Source organism: Muntiacus reevesi, chromosome 3 (genome assembly GCF_963930625.1).
Source record: "Muntiacus reevesi chromosome 3, mMunRee1.1, whole genome shotgun sequence".
Classification (NCBI taxonomy): Eukaryota; Metazoa; Chordata; class Mammalia; order Artiodactyla; family Cervidae; genus Muntiacus; species Muntiacus reevesi.
Window position 1 is genome coordinate 42,397,369 of NC_089251.1, and position 23,850 is coordinate 42,421,218.

Consider the following 23,850-nt stretch of genomic DNA (forward strand, 5'->3'; position numbering starts at 1 on the left):
TGCATGAAAGTGAAAAGGGAAAGTGAAGTCACTCAGTCATGTCTGACTCTTAGCAACCTCATGGACTGCAGCCTACCAGGCTCCTCCATCCATGGGATTTTCCAGGCAAGAGTACTGGAGTGGGGTGCCATAACCTTCTCTGAAGAAACCCCTCACATGGATATTAATGCTACCTATAACTTTGTTACCATGTGAAATTTCACGTATTTTCATATCATATTAAATCGGTTGCAAGGATCTCAAAATATTTATGCTCATTTATTGCTTAAGAATTAGATGTTGTTGTTGTAGTTCAATCACTGGGTCATGTCTGACTCTGCGACCCCATGGACTGTAGCACATCAGGCTCCTCTGTCTTCCACTGTCTTCTGGAATTTGCTCAAATTCATATCTGTTAAGTTGATGATGCTATCTAACCATCTCATTCTCTGCTGCCCTCTTCTCCTACCCTTAATTTTTCCCAGCCTCAGGGTCTTTCCATTGAGTCAGCTCTTCACATCATGTGGCAAAGTATTGGAACTTCATCTTCAGCAACAGTCCTTCCAGTGAATAGTCATGATTGATTTCCCCAGTCAGTCCTAAAGGAATTAGATTTGCATAATCAAAAAGCAAAAATAGAGGCAGTTCAAGAGGGTGGAGTAGAAGGACATACACTCATTTCCTCCTGTGAGAGAGCACTGAAATCGCAACTAGCTATTGACAAACCATCAACAAGACGATGCTGGATCCTATTTTAAAAAGATATCCCACAGCCAAAGACCCAGTAAAAAAAATAAATTAAAAAAATAAACAGAAGAAAACCCCCAAATTATTACTGTATTATAATTTTAAAAGATATTTTGATAGCTATATTTAAGTGTAACTTTGTAATCTTATGTATTTTATGTATTGTAGACATTATTCTGCTAGGGTTCTGTAGACTTCACCAGAGTGCTGAAGGAATCCACAGAACAAAGAGTCTTGACTCTTAGTCTAGAGGGTTGATTCGATTGGGTTAAACATTTTTGGTGAGAGTACTTCATAGGTGATGATATTTATCTCATATTGTCATTTCATGAATCACATAATATCAAATTGTCTTACTATTATGAATGATGCCAAGTTTGATGACTTGTTTAATTAAGGTGGTGACAGCCAGATTTTTCCATTTAGAGATACAGTTTCCCCTTTGCATTGCAAGATCATCTGTTAAGGGGATATTAATTCTTAGTTTTTAAGTGAATTTTCTGTTTTTGAGCAGCCTTTCACCTAATAGCTTTAGCATACATTGATGATTTTTACATTGGGGTTTACAAAATGTTGATTTTCTGTTTCAGTCATTTCTTCATACTTACTGGCATTCCTCTGTAAAGAAGAGATTTCCTTTACCTATCCCACCCCACCCCTCTTCCTCATTGCTCTTTCTCCAAGTATCATGATAGATTCATTTTTTGTTTGTTCAATATGTTACACTCAGTTAGGGTTGTTTGTTTGTTTAGAGTTCTCAACTTGTCATAAATGTGACCAGTGGGAGTCCCTTTAACTTGATCCTTGGTCCTTTTGATAAATCCTACTGGTCTTAGAGGGTTTCCTTGCTTTCTGACGCAAGAGTTCTCATGATCGACTTGTTCTTTCTATGCTCCAGGTTTGGAGTCAACTATTTCTTTAAAGAATCTTTATTTCTTTATAGGGAATGGTGTTTAGAAACCAGGGTCTGAGCACTTAGTGTGCTCACTGCTTCTGGCCCTTTTTAATAGAACATCTTAACTAAACTTCTAGCATAAAAAGATAATTTGATCTTTATCTTTCTGGCTTACTTCACTCTGTATAGTGGGCTCCAGTTTCATCCATCTCATTAGAACTGATTCAAATGAATTCTTTTTAATGGCTGAGTAATATTCCACGGTGTATATGTACCACAGCTTCCTTATCCATTTGTCTGCTGATGGGCATCTAGGTTGCTTCAATGTCCTGGCTATTATAAACAGTGCTGCAATGAATTTAGAAAGATGGTAGTGATAACCCTATATGCAAAACAGAAAAAGAGACACATGTACAGAACAGACTTTGGGATTCTGTGGGAGAAGGCGAGGGTGGGATGTTTCGAGAGAACAGCATCGAAACATGTATATTATTTAGGGTGAAACAGATCACCAGCCCAGGTTGGATGCATGAGATAAGTGCTCGGGCCTGGTGCACTGGGAAGACCCAGAGGGATCGGATAGAGAGGGAGGTGGGAGGGGGAATCGGGATGGGGAATACATGTAAATCCATGGCTGATTCATGTCAATGTATGACAAAAACCACTACAGTGTTGTAAAGTAATTAGCCTCCAACTAATAAAGATAAATGAAAAAAAAAAAGATAATTTGAACTACAGGAAAGAAAATCAAATGTTTTTGACTTATTCATCCTTGCAGTTTCTTGCTTTTGAAATAATGAGCCTGTTTATTCCTTTCTTTATTAGCCCAGACCTATGCTTTTATCTGTTTACTCAAGGATTATTGGTAATTGTCTAATGTTTCTCTCTTCTCATCTGTCCTACATAACACCCATTTCATTCTTCGGTAGAATGTTATATACTGCCTATGTGGTAGGAACTGTATTAGGCGTGTAGAATACACAGGAAAATGGAAACATCAAGTTCACAGTCTAGTAGGAAAGATCTATATGAAAACCAAAATTTCAGTATGATTGGTGCAAAATAGAAATGCATAAACAGTGATTAAGTGTAAGAAATCAAAGAAGGCTTTAATAGAAGATATTTGAATATGGTATTGATGTAATTATGAGAGGATTACCATGTGAAGAAGGGTAGATCTATTTATAGATTCTCATTGTTTGGTGACCAGTGGTTAAGTGCCCAGTTTGCATCTAGGTGGCAGTTACAAGTGCAAGTGTTATTAATAGAAATCAGGAGTTGCCTGCATTTAGTGCTGAGAGCTTTCCTTTTTCATGTATTCTGTGGTTTTTGTTTGTTTGTTTTTCTGAGTAGACTATTCTTAGCTTACATTAAAACTTTCTTACTATGATGCCTCATCATTTCTGTTCTTTAACCTTTCACTGAAAGATTATTTCTTTGAAAGATTATTCTCCTGAAATTGTTTGGTTTAGAGTCCATGTAGGTGTACTGTATTTGTTTATACATCCATGCTTTTTGAATAAATCCAGTGTGTTTTATTACCAATGATTGCACTTATTAAATGTCTGTATCATACTTGTTATGTGGTTATTAATACAAAGTTTGGTTCTTACTGTGTCTTAATAAAAACAGGGTGGTGAGAGGATTTGAGAGATGGTTAAAAATTGGGGCTCACTCAAGTAGGTAGTACTCTGATTTTACATAATCTCTTTATAGCTAGAGATTGTCCCTCTTTTCATGGGAATTAGGAAGGATGTAGGGGAAAAAACCCCAGAAACTTGTGTATGTTAGCCAATTCAAAAACTTGAAGAGTAAATAAGATATCTTTATTTCTCCACCCAGGAGTCAGAAGTAACTTATAGGATCTAGAAATGTTTTTTAATAAGTCCCCATCTTCCCAGGTATTTCTAGATCCCTAAGATGGCAATTAGACTTTCTTTTCACTGTAAAAACAATGTGATGGTAAATAGAATACATTGAAATGGTAATGTGCTATTGTTGGAATCAATGTTTAATTTATCTCACATCAAGCAATGGGTGTTTGACATAAATACATTTTCTATGTATTTGTAGCCTACATCTTTAAGTATCAAAACATGTTTATTTTAGCTGTTTTATTTGTTGAAAGTAACAAAAATGCTAAACAGACTTAATGTTACATTTACAATTGTCTTTACCAAACACTTAATGTATGGGATTCTTTGTTATCACTGTTTCTTATCTTTTGGATATTTCTTTTCTCTTAAACATACAAATGCTTTTATACAGAAGTAATAGTGGTCATGTATGGATGTGAGAATTGGAACTGTGAAGAAAGCTGAGGGCCAAAAAATTGATGCTTTTGAACTGTGGTGTTGGAGAAGACTCTTGAGAGTACCTTGGACTGCAAGGAGATCCAACCAGTCCACCGTAGAAGAGATCAGTCCTGGGTGTTCATTGGAAGGACTGATGCTGAAGCTGAAACTCCAGTACTTTGGCCACCTTATGCGAAGAGTTGACTCATTGGAAAAGACCCTGATGCTAGGAGGGATTGGGGGCAGGAGGAGAAGGGGATGACAGAGGATGAGATGGCTGGATGGCATCACTGACTCGATGGACATGAGTTTGAGTAAGCTCTGGGAGTTGGTGATGGATAGGGAGGCCTGGCGTGCTGCGATTCATGGGGTCGCAAAGAGTCAGACACGACTGAGCGACTGAGCGAACATTAGGTATACAGTTCAGTTCAGTTCAGTCACTCAGTCGTATCCGACTCTTTGCGACCCCATGGACTGCAGCACACCAGGCTTCCCTGTCCATCACCAATTCCTGGAACCTACTCAAACTCATGTCCATCGCCTCAGTGATGCCATACAACCATCTCATCCCCTGTCATCCCCTTCTCCTCCCGCCTTCAATCTTTCCCAGCATCAGGGTCTTTTCCAATGAGTCAGTTCTTTGCATTAGGTAGCCAAAGTATTGGAGTTTCAGCTTCAGCATCAGTCCTTCCAATGAATATTCAGGACTGATTTCCTTTAGGATTGACTGGTTGGATCTCCTTGCAAAAGGGTATAAATGCAATGGGCCAGTGGTGCCTTTCAAATCAAGATCCTAATTAATTTTCCCAGATGTTTTCATCATCATACTCTTTTCTCCCTAAACTTCTAATGGCTCCTGTAGTCTGGCCATACTGTCTTTGTGTGTGTGTGTAAATATGGTTTACTGGTCAGTACTTTTGGTAGCATTTTTGTCAGCAAACATTTGTCTCTAGCCAAGTCAGTTTCCATACAGTCTTATGATTATTTCATGTCTCTCAACCTTTGTTCACGCTGATTTTGTTTTCTGTTCAAGAACTTTGAGGAAATTATTTATCTCTGTTCTTTTCTTAGCAGCTTGTTTCTACTAGTCTCAGGAAATAGCATAATTGAATGTGTTTCCTTTGTGTTAGCAGGACTGAAACAGGTATCCTGGGATGTCTGGGATATGTAATTTTAAACTTACTATCAAAGGAGTTAGAGGAGTTAACTCTATAGTAAGGAGTTAACTCCTTACTATACAGAGGAGTTAGAGGGGATAACTTTTTTTTATCACCAGTCTTACCCTTATATCTCTGCTTTTTATATCTTACTCATGTTTTTCTATTCACCACATTTCCTAAATTGACTTTGCAAAAAAACTTGTTAAATCACATGTATTTTTGTAAACTACCTAGTCCTGGGTCTTGCTATACTTATCTCTAGTACTGGGAAACTTAGACAAGGTGATCTCTTAAGTGCCTTTTCAAATAAAGGCTTCTGATTATTTTCATTTATTTATTCCTTCATTAAAAATATTTATCAAATGCCTAGTGTTTGGTTCATATGATCAGCAATGTAAGAGTTTCTACTGTCCGATAATAAAATAATACATATTCTTCATTATCCAGGTTATGTATTGCTTCTTTTGTAAAGTCCTACCTGACGTTGTAGCCTTTATTATGTTGTCTTGCCCACAAATTCTTTCTGTACTTTTTAAAAAGTGTAGACATAGGTTAACTTGTGTTTTGTTTAAGGATTTGATTATTTTGATTACCTAAAATAATTGTGAGTACCTTGAAGAATGATACTTCTTTTATAAACATTTAATATAGTGACTGTCACATAGTAATTGTAATCATAATGATTACTGACATTTGTGAACACTAACTTTGAGGTAGGCACTGTTTTAAATGCTTTACATACATCTGTTCCTTTAATTCTTACAAAATGTTTATGAGATGAATGCTTTTCATCTCCATTTTTACAGATGAAGTAAAACATACAAAGGTTAAGTAAATTTCCTCAAGGTTATATTGCTGGTAAGTGAAGCTGGAATATGAGCTCAGTCAGATTTCAAAACTCCATGCATTTACCCATTTTGCTGTAATGCTGAATTATGTACTTGTTGACTGAATGGACTGTTTTTAATTTTAATATATATTGGTTATAGTTTTGGTATCTAGTTTCACTTTGGATAAAAGGCTAAGGATATTGCACTTTGAGGAGAATATTTTTTAAACAAGGACCAATAACTTTCTTAGCAAACTAAATATAATGAATGACTCCCACAATTAATAGTATTCAAATTACGTGCTTACTCCTTGATGGATTTTAAATAGTCTGTTTTGAAAGAAAATTTATGACATGCATAATACTTTAAGGTGAATTATGATTTATATTGTGTCTTGATTATTGTTTGTTGCTCATTTTCAGTTGAGTGGTGATTTTATGCAATGGCTTCAAGCCACAGTTCTTCACCAGTGCCTCAAGGAAGCAGCAGTGATGTTTTCTTTAAAAAAGAGGTAGACCCGACAAAACACGTTCGACCTGTGCAGTCACTGCCAGATGTGTGTCCCAAGGAACCCACAGGTAATGCTTTTCTTTTTTTTAAGGAATTTTATTGAGAATTTGTTTTATCTTTAAATGAATAGTTAGATTCCATATACTTAAAAGAGTAAATGTGAAAACTAGGATGACATATAATTTGGAAATAAATTGATTGGGAAATTGGAATATAGTTCTTTTTATATGTTTCCATAAAAGAAGTCACTTAGAGAAATTGAAAAAAAAAAATTGAAGACCAGGGTACAGATTGAAAGCTCTTCAGTTAAACGTAGTACAGTTAGTCCTCATTATTTGCAGAGTCTACATTTGCAAATTTACCTAATTCCTAAATCTTAGTTGTAACCCTCAAATCACTATTTGTGGCACTTTCGTGGTCATTTGCAGATGTGCACAAAGGAGTGAAAAATTTGAATTGCCTGATGTACACATTCCCACCTGAAATTGAACAAAGCAGCACTCTGACTTCTCTCAGCCTTTAAGCTGTAAACACATGTCCCTTTTGTGGTCTGTTTAGTGCCATACTTTTTTGTATTTTTGCTCATGATTTTGCTATTCAAAATGGTTTCCAAACATAGCACTGAAGTGCTTTCTAGTGATTCTACGCACAGGAGGGCTACATGAGGGAAATATATTGTGTAAGCTTTATTCAGGTATAAGTTATAGTGGTATTAACCATGAGTACAGTGTTAAAGACTGAACAATATATATTAAATAAGGTGTCTTTAAACAGAAACACACACAAAATAAGATTATATGTTGATTGGATGATGAAAGTGCCAGAGATTTGTAGGAGCATAACCCAGTATTATGCATAATCCTATTTAGAAGTGAAGAAGAACTAAAGAGCCTCTGGATGAAAGTGAAAGAGGCAAGTGAAAAAGTTGGCTTAAAGCTCAACATTCAGAAAACAAAGATCCTGGCATCTGGTCCCATCACTTCATGGCAAATAGATGGGGAAACAGTGGAAACAAGGGCAGACTTTATTTTGGGGGGCTCCAGAATCACTGCAGATGGTGATTGCAGCCATGAAATTAAAAGACACTTACTCCTTGAAAGAGAAGTTATGACCAACCTAGACAACCTAGACAGCATATTAAAAAGCAGAGACAGAGGTCCATTTAGTCAAGGCTGTGGTTTTTCCAGTAGTCATGAATGGATGTGAGAGTTGAACTATAAAGAAAGCTGAGCGCTGAAGAATTGATGCTTTTGAACTGTGGTGTTGGAGAAGACTCTTGAGAGTCCCTTGGACTACAAGGAGATTCAACCAGTGCATCCTAAAGGAGATCAGTCCTGAATATTCATTGGAAGGACTGATGTTGAAGCTAAAACTCCAAACTTTGGCCACCTGATGCGAAGAGCTGACTCATTGGAAAAGACCCTGATGCTGGGAAAGATTGAAGGAGAGAAGAGAAAGGGACAACAGAAGATGAGATGGTTGGATGGCATCACTGACTCAATGGACATGAGTTTGAGTAGACTCTGGGAGTTGGTGATGGACAGGGAGACCTGGCATGCTGCAGTCCACGGGGTCACAAGGAGTCGGACATGACTGAATGACTGAACTGAACTGAACTGAACCCTGTATATCCCATGGGTTCATTATTTGCTTATTACGTGTTCTAGTGACTTTATAGAACAAACCGAGTAACGAGAACCAACTGCATGTTTTTCTTTCCTCTATGGTTAATGTTACAGCAGCATTTCAGTTGTTTAATTATAAGCTGAAAAAAAGGATATTGCAACCAGGTCTGCCATAAAACAAAAGAGAAATATGCCTACCCATGAAAAAATCTGGAGTAATAAAGAATAGAAGATATACAGTAGAAGGTAGAAGAGTTTTGATGTTGAAAAATGTTTTTATTTTGAAAAAAGAAAAATTTCCTTAATTGTACATTAAAGAAAGAGATTAATGAAAGACTTTCTTCACCCCACTGTTCAATTATAACCCTCAAATTTTGTACATCCTTTATCTTGTACATTTTTTCCCTCCCCTTTGGCAGTTGATATTGAAAGCTGACGGTTAAGACAATTGCTATAGAAGGGAGAGTTTAGTTGCTTTGTATAACCTAAACATCTGTTTTTCTAGAATGTACTTTCAAACATAAAACTTACTTTACAAAGTTCTCTTGTTTACTTTTTGCAGGTGATTCAAATAGTTTATGTGTTGCCCCATCTCTAGTTACAGATCAACATAGATGGACTATATATCATTCCAAAGTAAATCTCCCAGCAGCATTAAATGATCCTAGATTAGCAAAAAGAGAATCTGACTTCTTCACAAAAACATGGGGATTGGACTTTGTGGACACTGAAGTCATACCTTCATTCTACCTCCCACAGATCAGCAAGGAACATTTTACAGTATATCAACAGGAAATCTCTCAGGTAATATCTAATCTTGAAGTAATAGGTCAAAAGTGAAAGAAGCGTTTCTTGTTTGATTTATTCTGACAGGTGTGAGGTAGTATCTCACTGTGGTTTTAATTTGCTTTTCCCTGATGATTACTGATGTGAACATCTTTTCATGTGTCTGTTGACCATTTGTGTGTTTTCTTCACACGGCCCCTGTGGGGTTGTGACTCAGGCAGTGGATATGGGCCTAATGGAGGGGTGGCGCTGAGTCCCCGTGTGGCTGTCTGCTCAACCTGGGGTTGGCTCAGGGCTGGGTTCCCAGTGCTAATAGACCAGAGGGAGGATTCCAAAATGGTGCTTACCGGCACCGGTGTCATTGCAGCACAGCATGCTCCCAAAATGCCTGCTCCCATCGTCTCCATTCCCTGGAGGCATCCCAGTTGCCTCTTGCCTCTTCCAAGTTTATCCAGTGGGTTTCAAGCAAACTCCTTTCAGATAGCTGTCTATGGCTGTGTTGGGTCTTTGTTGAGGCATTCGGGATCTTCCTTTGCAGTACATAGACACTTCAGGGAGGCACGCAGGCTTGAGCTTCTCTTTAGTTGTGGGTGGGTGCCAGAGTGTGGGGGTTTCAGTAGTTGCAGCTCACAGGCTTAGGTACTCCAAGGCATATGGGATCTTAGTTCCTCCACAGGGATTGAACCCATGTCCCCTGCGTTAGAAGGCAGATTCTTAACCATTGGGCCACCAGGGAAGTCCCCCGAAAGTTGTTTTCTTCATTGATTTTTGTTATAAAAATAAGGGTTTTTTTAATTGACTTTTCCACTTCATTCCAAGTTTATGGAGATTTTGCTATAACTGTATAAAATGGGTAGGTATATAGACATTCATATATCTAAGTGATATTTGGTTTATTAAGCATACTTGTTACTTGTTAAGTTCAAGAGGCTAGTGATTTCATATTAGAAAATTTTAGAACTTATTTGGTTTATTCTGATATTCTGTTGTTAAATATTTTAATACTTTGAATACTTATATTGCCACATAGCATTGATAACATTTGTCTTTTTAATAGAGAGAGAAGATTCATGAGAGATGCAAGAATATTTGTCCCCCTAAAGATACCTTTGACAGAACTCTCTTACATACTCATGGTAAGAATATGTGCTGTTTGTAGCACAGAATCTTAATTTGGGGACCTTGTTAACTGTAATATCTTAATTTTTATTTCTAGCAAAATTTGTGTAGCCTACAATCATAATCTTTTGTAAAACATAATCTTTTGTAAATCTTTTATTAAAAAGAAAAACCATGGATCTGATGGTAGTGTTATCCTTCAGTTCAACAAATACTTATTTAATATTCAGATGCTTTGTACTTTGCTTGTTACCTAAAAATACATGAATAAGAAATAGTTCCTATCCTCATGAAGCTGATGGTCTCCTGAACAAGGTTAAACAAACCAATTGCAGCACTGTATTGAGCAATAAGTTCAGCATGGTAATATTGTAAAGAGTTCCTAATTTAAGTTTATGAAAACTCCTAGTTAATGAGGATTGTCTGTGTTTTAAACTATCAAGAAATCTTTATGTGGAAAAAGGCATTCCAGGAAAGGAAACAGTTTACGCAAAGTCATAGAGTCAAAGGGAAATTAGCATGTTCTAGACCTGCAGGAACTTAGTATGCTGGCTCTACTGGAAACCAGAAATGAGCTGAAGAAGTAGGTAGGAGTCAGATCATGAAGAGCCTTGTATATCATGCTAAGGAATTTTTCTTTTCTAAAAGTAGTGTAGAGCTCCAAAATATTTTAAACCAGACATGCTCAGAGTTATGATTATTCATTTCACTGTAAAAACAGTTGTGGATAGTAAATTTATAGGCGATGATAAAACTGGAGGCAAGAATACAGTTGAAGGCTATTGCCATAATACAACTGAGGAATCATGTGTCCCTAATAGCAGTTATAATGAAGATGGAGAGGAAATTAGATCTTTAAGATATGCCTCAGAAATGGAGACACAAGTTTTGGTTGTCAGTTGTTCGTTAGTAATGGAGCAAGATGGTTAAAGGATGATTCCCAGATTTTTTACTTGGACAGCTGGCTAGGTAAGAGGTACAGTTTGGTGAGAGAGGTAATACTGGAAGAGGAGGAATTCTGGAGGAGATGGAGGGTGGTTTAATTGAAGTTTTGCAGGGAAGGAGAAGTCTGGTATATAACCCAAAGCTCAGCAAAGAAATCTAGGCTGGTGGTAGCAAGTATGATAGATGTTATCATAGACCACATGCTGGCCAATAGTATGGTAGTTGAATCCAAGGGCCTAGGTGGGATCACCTAGGAAGATGTGAGTAGTAAGGAGAAAAGAACTAATGATAGAACACTAGAAAGCTGTCACATTTAAATGTCAGTAGAAAATGAGGTACTTGGAGACTAAAAAGTAGTAATCAGAGAGTAGGAGAGTCAGCCAAGAGAGAGTTCACCTTAGAAATAAAAGATAGCTAGAATTTCAAAGAAATGTGAATGATTAGTCCACAGTGTCAGAATACTTCAGGGATAGAGCAAGTTGGCACACTGAGACGTCTCTATGGATTTGGCAATTTGGGAGATCTTAGGGAGAACATGTAGACTGGAGTAGTGGTTACAGAAATGTCAATACTGTGTGTTAAGGAGCAAGTATAAAAGTAAGAAGTGGAGACTGCCAGTATGAATGTGTCTTGAATATCTGAGATGTAAAGTTTTGACTAGAGGGAATAGAATCCCTCTAGTTTGTTTCTACAAGTAGTTGTGGTAGGAGGATGTTTTTGCAAGGCCAGGATTAGATGAGGCAAGAGAGATGTTTCCATAATCCTGAGAGTGAGTGCTTCCTGAAATTTTGCACCTGAGATTCTCCTTTGCCTTACTTAGTCTACTCTAGGCCCTGGGTTTTGTCTTTCTTCATCATCATCTTTTTTTCTTTTTTTTTTTTTGATGGAAGAGAACTGAGCATGTTTGTATACCAAGAGGAAAGGGCTTCTAAAGGTTAAAAGTATGGAGAGGCAGGGTAGTTGATGAAGTGAGCTCAGAGAAGAGGCAGAAGGGGATGGAGTTCAAGTACAGAAAGCTTAGTTTGGAAAGGAGGGCGCCTTATCTTGAGATCTGATTGGCGAGACAAAGGAGGCTCATTTTCAAGAAACTTGTAGATGATACAAATTAAGATGTCTAAGAAGAAAACTAATATGGTGTTAAAAAAAACTTTGATCAAAGAAATTCTGGATGGGATGGTGAATATTTTGAACAATAAAAACAGTATTTCTGTAAGATAGTACCAAGCTTTCTGTGTCCATTTTAAAAAGATTTGAAATATATTTAGTTGTTTTATTGCTGCTATACAATTGGTAAAAATTATTTGAAACATGTCTTAGTCAGCACTTTGCCTACTACTAGACATAAGGAGGTGTTTATTTATTGAAGAAAGAAACTTAAGTGGTTATTTAGTTGTGACCTAGTGTAGTGTTGAATCTGTCAAATATATTTTATGGAAATAAAGTGAAAATAAGTTTTTAAAAAATCATATTTTTCCTTTTCTTTTTAAAAATAGATAAATCCAGGACAGATCTGGAGCAAGTACCTAAGGTAACAAAGCTTGAAAAATGAGAATACAGCTTTTTAATATTTGATCTTTAATTTTGTCTTGAAAGAAAGTTTCACTGGGCTGTTTTTTGACACTTTGACCACTTTGATTTTTCTGGGACTTTGTTACATCACTTTTATTCGCTCTCTTTTGCATTATCAGTCTCTTCTTTATCACCAAAACCTACAAATACATTTAAATCTCTTCATTAAAAAAAAAGAATTTGATCTTATTGCATCCTCAGTTACTCAGTTGTATCTGACTCTTTGCAATCCCATGGACTGTAGTCTGCCAGTCTCCTCTGTGGGATTTTTCAGGCAAGAATACTGGAGCGGGTTGCCATTTCTTCCTCCAGGGGATCTTCCAGCCCAGAGACTGAACCCACATCTCTTGCATCTCCTTCATTGGCAGGCCGATTCTTTACCACTAAGCCACCTCTGAAGCCCCCATTGATCTTATTACCCCACCAAATTATTAGAGATATTTCTTTGTATGAAAATTTGTGTAGAGGCGTGTAATAGATGAATGTGTTTTTGTTTTCTGGGGAAAGAGTCCATTGCATTCATCAGATTCTCAAAGGTCTGTGATAATTGCTTTTTAGGGTGAGAAGAGACAGAAAGATGAAAGAAACAGGAAAGGGCAGTCATGTTTAAAGTTTTAAAGTTTTAAAGTCATGTTTAAAGATTTCTACAAAACAAAATTCAAGCTCTTGTCATTTAAGGCCCTTAATTATTTGTTTCCTTCATAGTCATTCTCTTTAACTTTTGCCTGCTAATCTTAGACATTCTTTATTTTTTCTTTTTTACACATTTTTTACTTCAATCTTTTTTGCTGGCTCCATGCTTATTATTTGCACTGTTCCTTTAGCCTGAAAGACTTTTACCTCTCCATATCTAATCTTGTACAGTTTCTTGCTTAAATGGCAACTTGTATGAATACATTTTCACCAAATGAAGATCATTAGACCCTTTGCCAAACTCTAATAGCATTTTATCTAGATCCCTACTGTCCCTTTTAAGACATTTGTCACTCTTTTCCTTATAAAATATTTATGTATATGTTTTATCACATCTCTGTGGCAAAAAGATCCTTGAAATTAGGATCTCTGTAATAATCTAGCTTTGTTTCCACCTTAGTGCCTAGCATAAGAATAAATCATAATCATAAACATGTATTGAATTAATCAATCCTTTTAGTTATACTAGAGGGATTAGAAAGTATACTCATGTCCCTAGTTCCTAGGGAGGAACATGAGTTCCTAGGGAAATTTCCCAATCATCAGTCAGTTCAGTTCAGTTGCTCAGTCGTGTCCAACTCTTTGCAGCCCCATGGACTGCAGCACGCCAGGCTTCCCTGTCCATCACCAACTCCTGGAGCTTGCTCAAACTCATGTCCATTGAGTTGGTGATGCCATCCAACCATCTCATCCTCTGTTTTCTCCTTCTCTTCCTGCCATTAATCTTTTCCCAATCATATTCATACTACTTTTGGATATGGGTCATATGAATCAGTGAATATAGTAAAATATAGAAATTAATTAAGAAATTAATTGATTAAAACATGTTTCAAGCCTTATTCTGTGTGCTGGAATACAAAAATTAATAGTCTGTAAATCCAATCTTACAGAAACATATCGTCTCTGGAGAGATGTACATATTAAATAAGTAATATTTATGAAGTATGAGATAAATAAGTATACATGGTATACTTGTGTTTAGAAAAGTGAAAGTAAAAGTCACTGAGTCATGTCTGACTCTTTGCGACCCCATGGACTGTATAGTCCATAGAATTCTCTAGGCCAGAATACTGGAGTGGGTAGCCTTTCCCTTCTCCAGGGGATCTTCCCAACCCATAGATCAAACCCAGGTCTCCCGCATTGCAGGTGGATTCTTTACCAGCTGAGCCACAAGGGAAGCCCCTTGTGTTCAGAGATGGGGTTAAGTAAATTTTGTAAAGTATGAGGTAAATAAAGCTCTTTATACCTTTCTAAGAGAGTTTGGTTTGTCAGTCATGGGAATTCACTGAGAAATTTAAAAAGAGAAGTTGATTATAATAGTTACAGTTGCCTTTTAATGGTAAGTCTGACAGTAGTATAGAGCATAGATTAGGGAAGGATATCAGTAAGTAGCCATTTGCTGTAATCCAGAGATAGATTTTTGTATACATAGCTTGTTATTACTGCCTTTTTCTGTATATGTCTGAGATTCAAGTTAATTATTTTAATGAAGGGGATATTAGATGTAAAGAAAATGTTTATCTAATTGAGGGAAATGCATTTTTTTATTAGATTTTTATGAAACCAGATTTTGCCTTGGACGATTCCTTAACTTTTAATTCAGTTTTACCATGGTCTCATTTTAATACTGCTGGTGGAAAAGGAAATCGTGATGCAGCTTCCTCAAAGTTGCTACAAGAAAAGGTAATTTTTATTTTTTCCATGTAGAAAACTATTTTAATTAAATGCTACAATTGGGTTGGCCAAAAAATTCATTCAGATTTTTTGTAATATCGTACAGAAAAACCTGAATGAATATTTTGGCCAACCCAATATTTGTGTGTTTTCATAGTTAGTTATTTAGTAGGCACTAATTCCTTTAATTTCATCTTTATTGTTACTGAAAATCTGAACCCTTTAAATCTTAACTGATAAAGTAACAGTATTTTGTTTCAATGCAGTATACCAGTTGTGCTGTTGAAAAGGAAAAGCTCATTGTTTGAGTGCTTCTTATCTGAATCAGCAGTTGACAGAAATTCAGATGAAAGGATGTAGTAGATAATGCAGTTGTTTTACATTTATTCCAAACAATATATTGGCTAATTTTATATTCTTTATGACTTAAATCACAGAAAATGAACTTTTCCTAAGAAACTGTTTTTCCTCCTTTACACATAGTAATGATTATTTTGAAGCAAAAATATCATCGTTAAAAATTACAGTGTTCATTTAGCTTTGCAAAGCTTTGCAAAGCCTAGCCTTTTGCATGTCTGCAGTTTTTCAAAATTTTATAATGGTCTGTATTTCAGAAGTCAACACCTGAAAGTCATTTAAAATGTAAAACTTTAAACAGAACTCACATATCAAGACTCTTAAAACTGGAATTGGAAGTAAAGACCTTTGATCTCTGTTCTTTCCTAGCACTCAGTTTAGAACATTCCTGAAACTGACTGTGGTTCCTAAACTGAGGTGAAGCATTCTGTTGTAGTCTAATGACAGCTCTTGGCAGTCTGAAAGCTTGTCTCATGTGAGCTATTCAATAAGTTGGGTCTAGTCCTCTTCAACTGAAGAAAGGGAGAGGAGAAGAAATGTGAGGAAAGAATTATGAGTATGCCTTCCTCATAGTTGAAAATGAGTTCCCCCCTTTTTTTGGGCAACAGTTTAATCTATGAAATGGTTTTCCTTGAGTACAAATAAATTCATAAATCTTAGGAAAAGGATAGATTTATGGACATAGGCTCACTCCCAGACTGCTTTTTTACATTCCAAGTATATCCACTTGTATACCTTAAAAGAGAAAAACAACAGAAGCCAATAAAAATTTCATCAATCTATACAAATACTTTTATGAATACTTTAAAAAATTGTTCCTTTTATAGAATTTTAATAGGAAATGAATTATGAAAATATTATGTCTTTGAAAAGAATATATCAATGGAATATTGATAAATTGCAAAAATCTTTGAAACTCAAATGAAACACTTTTCTCATGCTAAATGTTAGAGTGACTAATGGAATTTTTTTGTTTTTGGTAAGTTGCAAAATCAGCTTTGTTACTTTTACGTATTGTTTCCTTCTCACTCTGCTCTATTCTTAGAAAAAGAATGGAAAACAGGATTCCAAGACAGGATTCAGACTCACTATATGATTGATGACAATCCTTTTATCTTGCTAGCTTTAAAGAGGGGATGCTAGCAAGGATTAGAGAAATTTATATCTTATTGTAGTTCTGCTATCCAAAGTTGTGTTCTGCGATGAGATTAACGAGTTTGGTTTAGAATGTAAATCATTGCACTGCTTCCTTCATTAAGAAAGTCTTTCTATGAAAAATTCTAGCAGAGTTCCTTATTTCATCACGGACCTCTGAATGGTTCGCAAACTGGCAGCAGCGTATGAACTGCATCCTGAGTAGCACTGTCCTAAAGGAGTTCCTTGTTCTCAATTTCCTGACAATTGAGTTACCTTAGCTTGTGACATACCTAAGTACTTTCATCCCTAATTGCTTTTTGGGTAAATAAATGAGCAGTCATTGAAGATAAAAAGAACAACAGCAAAAGAGTATAAATCAAGAGATTTAAACTATAAAGGAATGTCTTGTTTGTAACCTATTTATGAATAGACTATTGAAGGAGTCTTATTGAAGATATGCATCATCCTGCATAGTTTTAAGGAAACAAGCTTGGTGACCAAATAATCTCCTAATTTTATGAGTCCTAAATGTAGAAAGCCCTTTAACCCTTTAACTGTGAATTCTTCTGAGATGTTCAGAGACAATTCTTAAAGTTTGAGCTATGGGTTGAAGACTCTAAAAGTAAAAAAGTGGGAGAGAAATAGAAAGATAATGTAGCCAAAAAAAGACATATGCAGTTTTGAAGGAAGAAAAGACAGCTCAAATTTTAGGAGTCCATATTTGAAATTAGAAAGCATTTTTAATATATGTTACTCTAGGAATTAATTTTGATAGTGTTACTGATAAGATATATATGAATTAATTGTTTTAGGCATCTATCAATCATTTAATAGGAAAGCACATTGGAAATAACCTGGATTTTACAAATTGATAAAAGAATAATTGCTGAAATGTAAAATAAACAGCCCTGAAAAAAAAAGGTCCAAATGAATTCTGGTACATTCTACAATTGGTGACTTGATCGCCAGTCTTTCATGAACTCTGTAGTGTTTTGAGGCAGCATGGTGCAGTAGAAAGAACCTCAGTTTTTGAGTTAGACAAACCTGAGCTTAAATTTCAGTTTTTCTGCTTACTAATTATATGACTTTGTTCAAGTAATTTAATGTTTCTGAGCCTTAGTATCTTCATCTGTAAAAGAAAATAATAATAAAACCTGTATTCTAAGACTGTTAAAATTAGTAAATTATATATATATATATATAAAAGACCAGTGCCTGATACATAGAAGGAAGCAGTCAATATATGATAACCTATAATTATCTTTCAGTCAGATAAATGACTTGATACTGGTGATAGTGATGATGTGTAGAGGTTAAGGAAATCAATCTTCTCTCTCTCAGATCTTGGAACTTCTGAAACTAGGTTATACTCTGAAGTGACGGTGGGGTACTTTTACTTCCTAGAAAGTAAAAGCTTTCTAGAGGGCAGTAATGGCGGGAGCAGAGGAAGAAGGTAAATCACCTTCTATGATTTTGTCTTACATTTATTAATCTTTGGGCTCTACCTTTCATTGCCTTTCTATTTTGTGTGCCTGGTATCAAGCATCATATAATCTAATGGTTCACAAAATGGGATTTAAAATACATGTAGAAATATTGTATCATTTTCAGGAAACATTTGGATAGTTAAGGTATACGTATAATTCTATGATTTTTTTTTCTTTCCTCTTAAGCTGAGCCATTATCTGGATATTGTGGAAGTAAACATTGCTCACCAGATCTCTCTACGTTCAGAAGCATTTTTTCATGCAATGACCTCTCAACATGAATTGCAGGACTACCTCAAGAAAACTTCCCAGGCTGTAAAAATGCTTCGAGATAAAATTGCACAGATTGATAAAGTAATGTGTGAAGGATCACTACACATTTTAAGACTGGCACTTACCAGAAATAATTGTGTTAAAGTATATAATAAACTGAAATTAATGGCCACTGTACACCAGACTCAGCCTACAGTACAGGTGTTGTTATCTACTTCTGAATTTGTTGGAGCATTGGACTTAATAGCAACAACACAAGAGGTTCTACAGCAGGAACTTCAGGGCATTCATAGCTTCCGGTATGTCCATTAAGTAAGCCATTAGAAATAATGTTAAATTTTCAAAGGATAAATTTTAGTGTGTAATGAACACTGAAAAAGTATGAATGTATTTAGAGTTACATGGGTATTTTTTCTTCTAGATTGACCTGTTTAATATTATCATTCTGAAATTTTAGTCTTACTAAAATAAAAAAAAAACATAAGGACCAATATTTACAGAGATATTTGAATCAGTTCAGTTGATTCGCTCAGTTGTGTCCCACTCCTTGCGACCCCATGAACCACAGCACACCAGGCCTCCCTGTCCATCACCAACTCCCAGAGTATACCCAAACTCACGTCCATTGAGTCGGTGATGCCATCCAACCATCTCATCCTCTGTCATCCCCTTCTCCTCCCACCTTCAATCTTTCCCAGCATCAGGGTCTTTTCCAATGAGTCAGCTCTTCGCATCAGGTGGCCAAAATATTGGAGTTTGAGCTTCAACATCAGTCCCTCCAATGAACATACAGGACTGATCTCCTTTGGGATGGACTGGTTGGATCTCCTTGTAGTCCGACGGACTCTCAAGAGTCTTCTCCAACACCACGGTTCAAAAGCATCGATTCTTCGATGCTCAACTTTCTTTATAGTCCAATTCTCACATCCATACATGACCACTGGAAAAACCATAGCCTTGACTAGACAGACCTTTGTTGGCAAAGTAATGTCTCTGCTTTTTAATATGCTGTTTAAGTTGGTCATAACTTTGCTTCCAAAGAGTAAGCGTCTTTTAATTTCATGGCTGCAGTCACCATCTGCAGTGATTTTGGAGCCCCCCAAAATAAAGTCAGACACTGTTTCCACTGTTTTACCATCTATTTGCCATGAAGTGATGGGCCAGATGCCATGATCTTTGTTTTCTGAATGTTGAGCTTTAAGCCAACTTTTTCACTCTCCTCTTTCACTTTACTTTCATCAAGAGGCTCTTTAGTTCTTCACTTTCTGCCATAAGGGTGGTGTCATCTGCATATCTGAGGTTATTGATATTTCTCCTGGCAATCTTGATTCCAGCTTGTGCTTCCTCCAGCCCAGCATTTCTTATGATGTATTCTGCATATAAGTTAAATAAGCAGGGTGACAATAAACAGCCTTGATGTACTCCTTTTCCTATTTGGAACCAGTTGTTCCATGTCCAGTTCTAACTGTTGCTTCCTGACCTGCATACAGGTTTCTCAAGAGGCAGGTCAGGTGGTCTGATGAACTATGGACGGAGGTTCGTGACATTGTGCAGGAGATGGGGATCAAGACCATCCCCAAGAAAAAGAAATGCAAAAAAGCAAAATGACTGTCTGAGGAGGCCTTACAAATAGCTGTGAAAAGAAGAGAAGCGAAAAGCAAAGGAGAAAAGGAAAGATATACCCATTTGAATGCAGAGTTCCAAAGAATAGCAAGGAGAGACAGGCAAGCCTTCCTCAGTGATCAATGCAAAGAAATAGAGGAAAGCAGTAGAATGGGAAAGATTAGGGATCTCTTCAAGAAAATTAGAGATACCAAGGGAACATTTCATGCAAAGATGGGCTCAATAAAGGACAGAAATGGTATGGACCTAACAGAAGCAGAAGATATTAAGAAGAGGTGGCAAGAATACACAGAAGAACTGTACAAAAAAGATCTTCATGACCCAGATAATCACGATGGTGTGGTCACTCACCTAGAGCCAGACATCCTGGAATGTGAAGTCAAGTGGGCCTTAGGAAGCATCACTATGAACAAAGCTAGTGGAGGTGATGGAATTCCAGTTGAGCTATTTCAAATCCTAAAAGATGATGCTGTGAAAGAGCTGCACTCAATATGTCAGCACATTTGGAAAACTCAACAGTGGCCACAGGACTGGAAAAGGTCCGTTTTCATTCCAATCCCAAAGAATGCTCAAACTACCGCACAATTGTATTCATCTCACATTCTGGTAAAGTAATGCTCAAAATTCTCCAAGCCAGGCTTCAGTAATACATGAACCGTGAACTTTCAGATGTTCAAGCTGGTTTTAGAAAACGCAGAGGAACCAGAGATCAAATTACCAACATCCGCTGGATCATTGAAAAAGCAAGAGAGTTCCAGAAAAACATCTATTTCTGGTTTATTGACTATGCCACAACCTTCGACTGTGTAGATCACAATAAACTGTGGAAAATTCTGAAAGAGATATTTGGATAAAGAAGTAAAATTAAATTCTCTAGTAGATAAAATTGATAAAGGGCCAGTCACAACTTTGAAACTGATAACATTTTGAAAATGTTGAAATGGCTTTATGTCAAAGTAGAGAAAGTGGAGAAAGGAATACCACTTCATTTTAAAAGCTATTGAATAAGTTTTAAATTCGATAATTATTGAAATTCATTTCTCTTTTGCAGTCTATCACATTGCAAAAAAATTTCACATGATGATGGAAGAGACCAAATTTCTTTTGAGGCTCTATTTTGAAATTACCTTTAAAATTAGGGTTTTAGTTATTTTATGTGTGATCATGTCAAATGATCGATCAGACCAGTTGTAAGTCATCAAAATTTCTTAATAAATTCTGAAAACCTTCAAAATGTATTATGTTACAGAGCACATCTTCCATAAAACTTCTCTGTAGTCACTCCATAGTAAAAGATTTAGAAGGGTTTTCCAGCAGATAAGACTTCAACAAGGACTTTGCAGGCCTGCTTAACTGAATGAAATCTTCAATATGGGCTTTCTTGGTGGCTTAGCTGGTAAAGAATCCGCCTGCAATGCAGGAAACCATGGTTTGATTCCTGGGAGGGATAGGCTACCTACTCCAGTATTCTTGGGCTTCCCTGATGTCTCAGATGGTAAAGAATCTGCCTGCAATGTGGGAGACCTGAGTTCGATCCCTGGGTTGGGAAGACCCCCTGGAGAAGGGAATGGCTACCCACTCCAGTATTCTGACCTGGAGAATTCCATGGACAGAGGCGCCTGGCAGGCTAAAGTCCATGGTATCAGAATCAGACACGACTGAGCGACTTTCACTTTATCTTAAATATAAAATTATTTTAATTGAATTATGAGTTCTTACTAAGAGTATGTAATTGGAATATTTATTTAGAAAGCACTTTAAAAAAATTGGCCCAAATTTAATTATGCAAGTGAATGGTTGATTCATTTATTTTAGAAATGGTAATTGATCATCTGTTACATGAGAGACACCTGGCAGAATACTGGGACTATAGCCATGAACAAAGCAGAGTTGCTTCCTGCTCTATTTCTGCAATTTATTTGTCAGTAGGGATACAGAAATTACGAGGTAGTTATGATACAGTGCAGTACAGTATGATGATGAATGTGCAGATTGCTATGGAGTTAACCTTAGGGGAAAAACCTTCTTCAGACATTTATGTTTACAGAAGTTTGGATTACAAATCTCTTTGAAAATCTATTTTAAGCTGTGGTTGGACCTTCTTTCCATAAAAATATACCTGTACATAAAATTTTACCATCAATTTTGGGTGATTGGTAGTCCTTTGGTGTCTACTTTGATTTTCTCAGCATGGGAACCCAGGGTGACGAAATGATTTTTAGTTTACCCTTTACCTCTGAAATTTTAAATATTTCTCATTTAAATGTGTGCATGGAATATATTTTTTAAATAAAAATTTTGTCAGTATTTTAGCAAAATGGACTTCTGTAATAACAGAAGCTGTTTTTCACTTGTCACTACTATATAATTAAAATGTTGATGAATATTAGCAACTGATTCTACAAAGTAGAATGCTTTGTCCTCTGAACAGAGAAATAGAGATTAAATGCTTGCCTGCTGAGTGCAAATTCTGAAACTATTCTAATTTTTACTCCAAAGGTCATGCAGTTTATTTCATTTTCTTGACTCATTAGTTTATGCCCAATAATATTGATTAAGAGTATAGTTATCCAAAGCCATCTGGAAAATGTTTAAGAACAAGGTTGAATATTTATTCCTAGTAGATTATGATTTATTGGAAGGCAAAGTGAAAATTTTATAATCTTGTAATTATCTTGAGCTGGAATGCAAAGAAGAGTTTACCTTTATTTTCAGGCTCACTTTTTTTGTTTGTATCTTAACTCAGAGGACAAAATATTCTTCATGAAAAAGGGCATATAATTTTTTAAAGACTTTCAAATATTCTAGTTGTCTACCTTTTGCTCATGTATCTTTCTAATATTTTTTAGGACGTGCGCATTTATAAAGAGCATTTATTCTTCACATAAAATATATATGAAAATATATTTGATCCTTGATATATTGCAGATTTCATGTAGAAAAGATTGAGTTATGTTATGTTGAAATTCAGGGGTATAATGTCATTTGCTGTGTCTTATTGTAAAGGTTTATGTAGAACCTCTTCTCAGTTTTCACCATTGTTAGTTTTTTTTGTTACTACTTACTACCACCACCACTATAAAATCCAAGAACATTTTTTGAATACTTTGGTATTCTGTGCAAGATACTATGCTAAGAATATTGCATGTATTGATATTATTTGACCCCACTCCCCACTCCAGAAAACCCCTCTGAGATGGTCTTGCCTCATTTTAATAGATAAGAAAGATAAAGCATTGAAAATCTTAGATAACTTGTTGCAAGTTATACAAATAACTTGCTCCAAGTCATAGAGCACATTATAAAACAGTAGAGTCAAAATTCAGTCAAGATCTCATTGGGCCCAAGAGTTATGTATACTTTTTAATATATTTCTTTGGGGTTTTATAGGATTTCAAATAGATCACTCTGAATATCAGTGCTAATTTTCTAGTGCAAGAGGTGTTAACCTGTGGGCAATTTACAGATTTGCTGAGCGAGAAACCTACCATAGTAATAGATTTTAGGATAAAAATTAATGTAACTAGTTTTTCTACTTGTTTGCCTTCTTCTTTGTCTTTTTGAAAGAAAAGGTGGAAACCATTCAGAGTTAATTACAGGTTCCAGTTTACTGTAATATGATTCTATTGATCAGAGAGGCCACCTTAGGATTCCACTTAAGGGATTTTTATTGTTGGAAGTATTAAAAGATATTTAATATCTTGTTTGCTCCTAATATGGTCTTCTATAATTTAGATTTTCAAAACATTATAATATGAAAACATCCACATTTTAGGCCCTGAGATGAAGTCAAAACAACAAATTTTCTGCTGTTTGATGAAAATAGTATTACTGTTGGGTTTATTGATATGTAAATTTCTCTGATAAAAGCAGCACAAAGTCATTGTTGTGAACCCACAGCTTAGAAGAGTTGAATTCATGTACAAATTGAGGCATATTAAAGTAGCATATTAGAATTGCCGGATATATGGACCTGTGTATGTTTTTAGAAAGCTGTTTTTAGTTATTGTCATTTCAGTATATGTCGTTCACCACTCTTATTACTGCATGTGGTTATTAGGGTGGTGTTGCTTTTGTTGTTCAGTCGTGTCCAACCCTGTGATCTCACGGACTGCATCATGCCAGGCTTCTCTGGCTTCCACTGTCA

The 23,850-nt window shown here is 36.0% G+C and overlaps 1 protein-coding gene across 3 annotated transcripts in view; it reads left to right on the forward strand.

Annotated features, from left to right (window-relative positions):
- Positions 1–23,850, forward strand: part of VPS54 (VPS54 subunit of GARP complex) — a 102,373-nt gene that overhangs the window by 20,182 nt on the left and 58,341 nt on the right. The window contains exons 2-7 of one of the 3 annotated variants that reach the window (XM_065929060.1): positions 6,328–6,483; positions 8,603–8,844; positions 9,884–9,962; positions 12,384–12,418; positions 14,704–14,835; positions 17,994–18,379. In XM_065929060.1, the coding sequence (XP_065785132.1) occupies positions 6,348–6,483; positions 8,603–8,844; positions 9,884–9,962; positions 12,384–12,418; positions 14,704–14,835; positions 17,994–18,379 (1,010 nt within the window). In that variant the 5' untranslated portion in view covers positions 6,328–6,347. Of the gene's footprint in view, positions 1–6,327; positions 6,484–8,602; positions 8,845–9,883; positions 9,963–12,383; positions 12,419–14,703; positions 14,836–17,993; positions 18,380–23,850 lie in introns of those variants that run through there. The other 2 variants (XM_065929062.1, XM_065929063.1) reach the window with 2 other exon arrangements.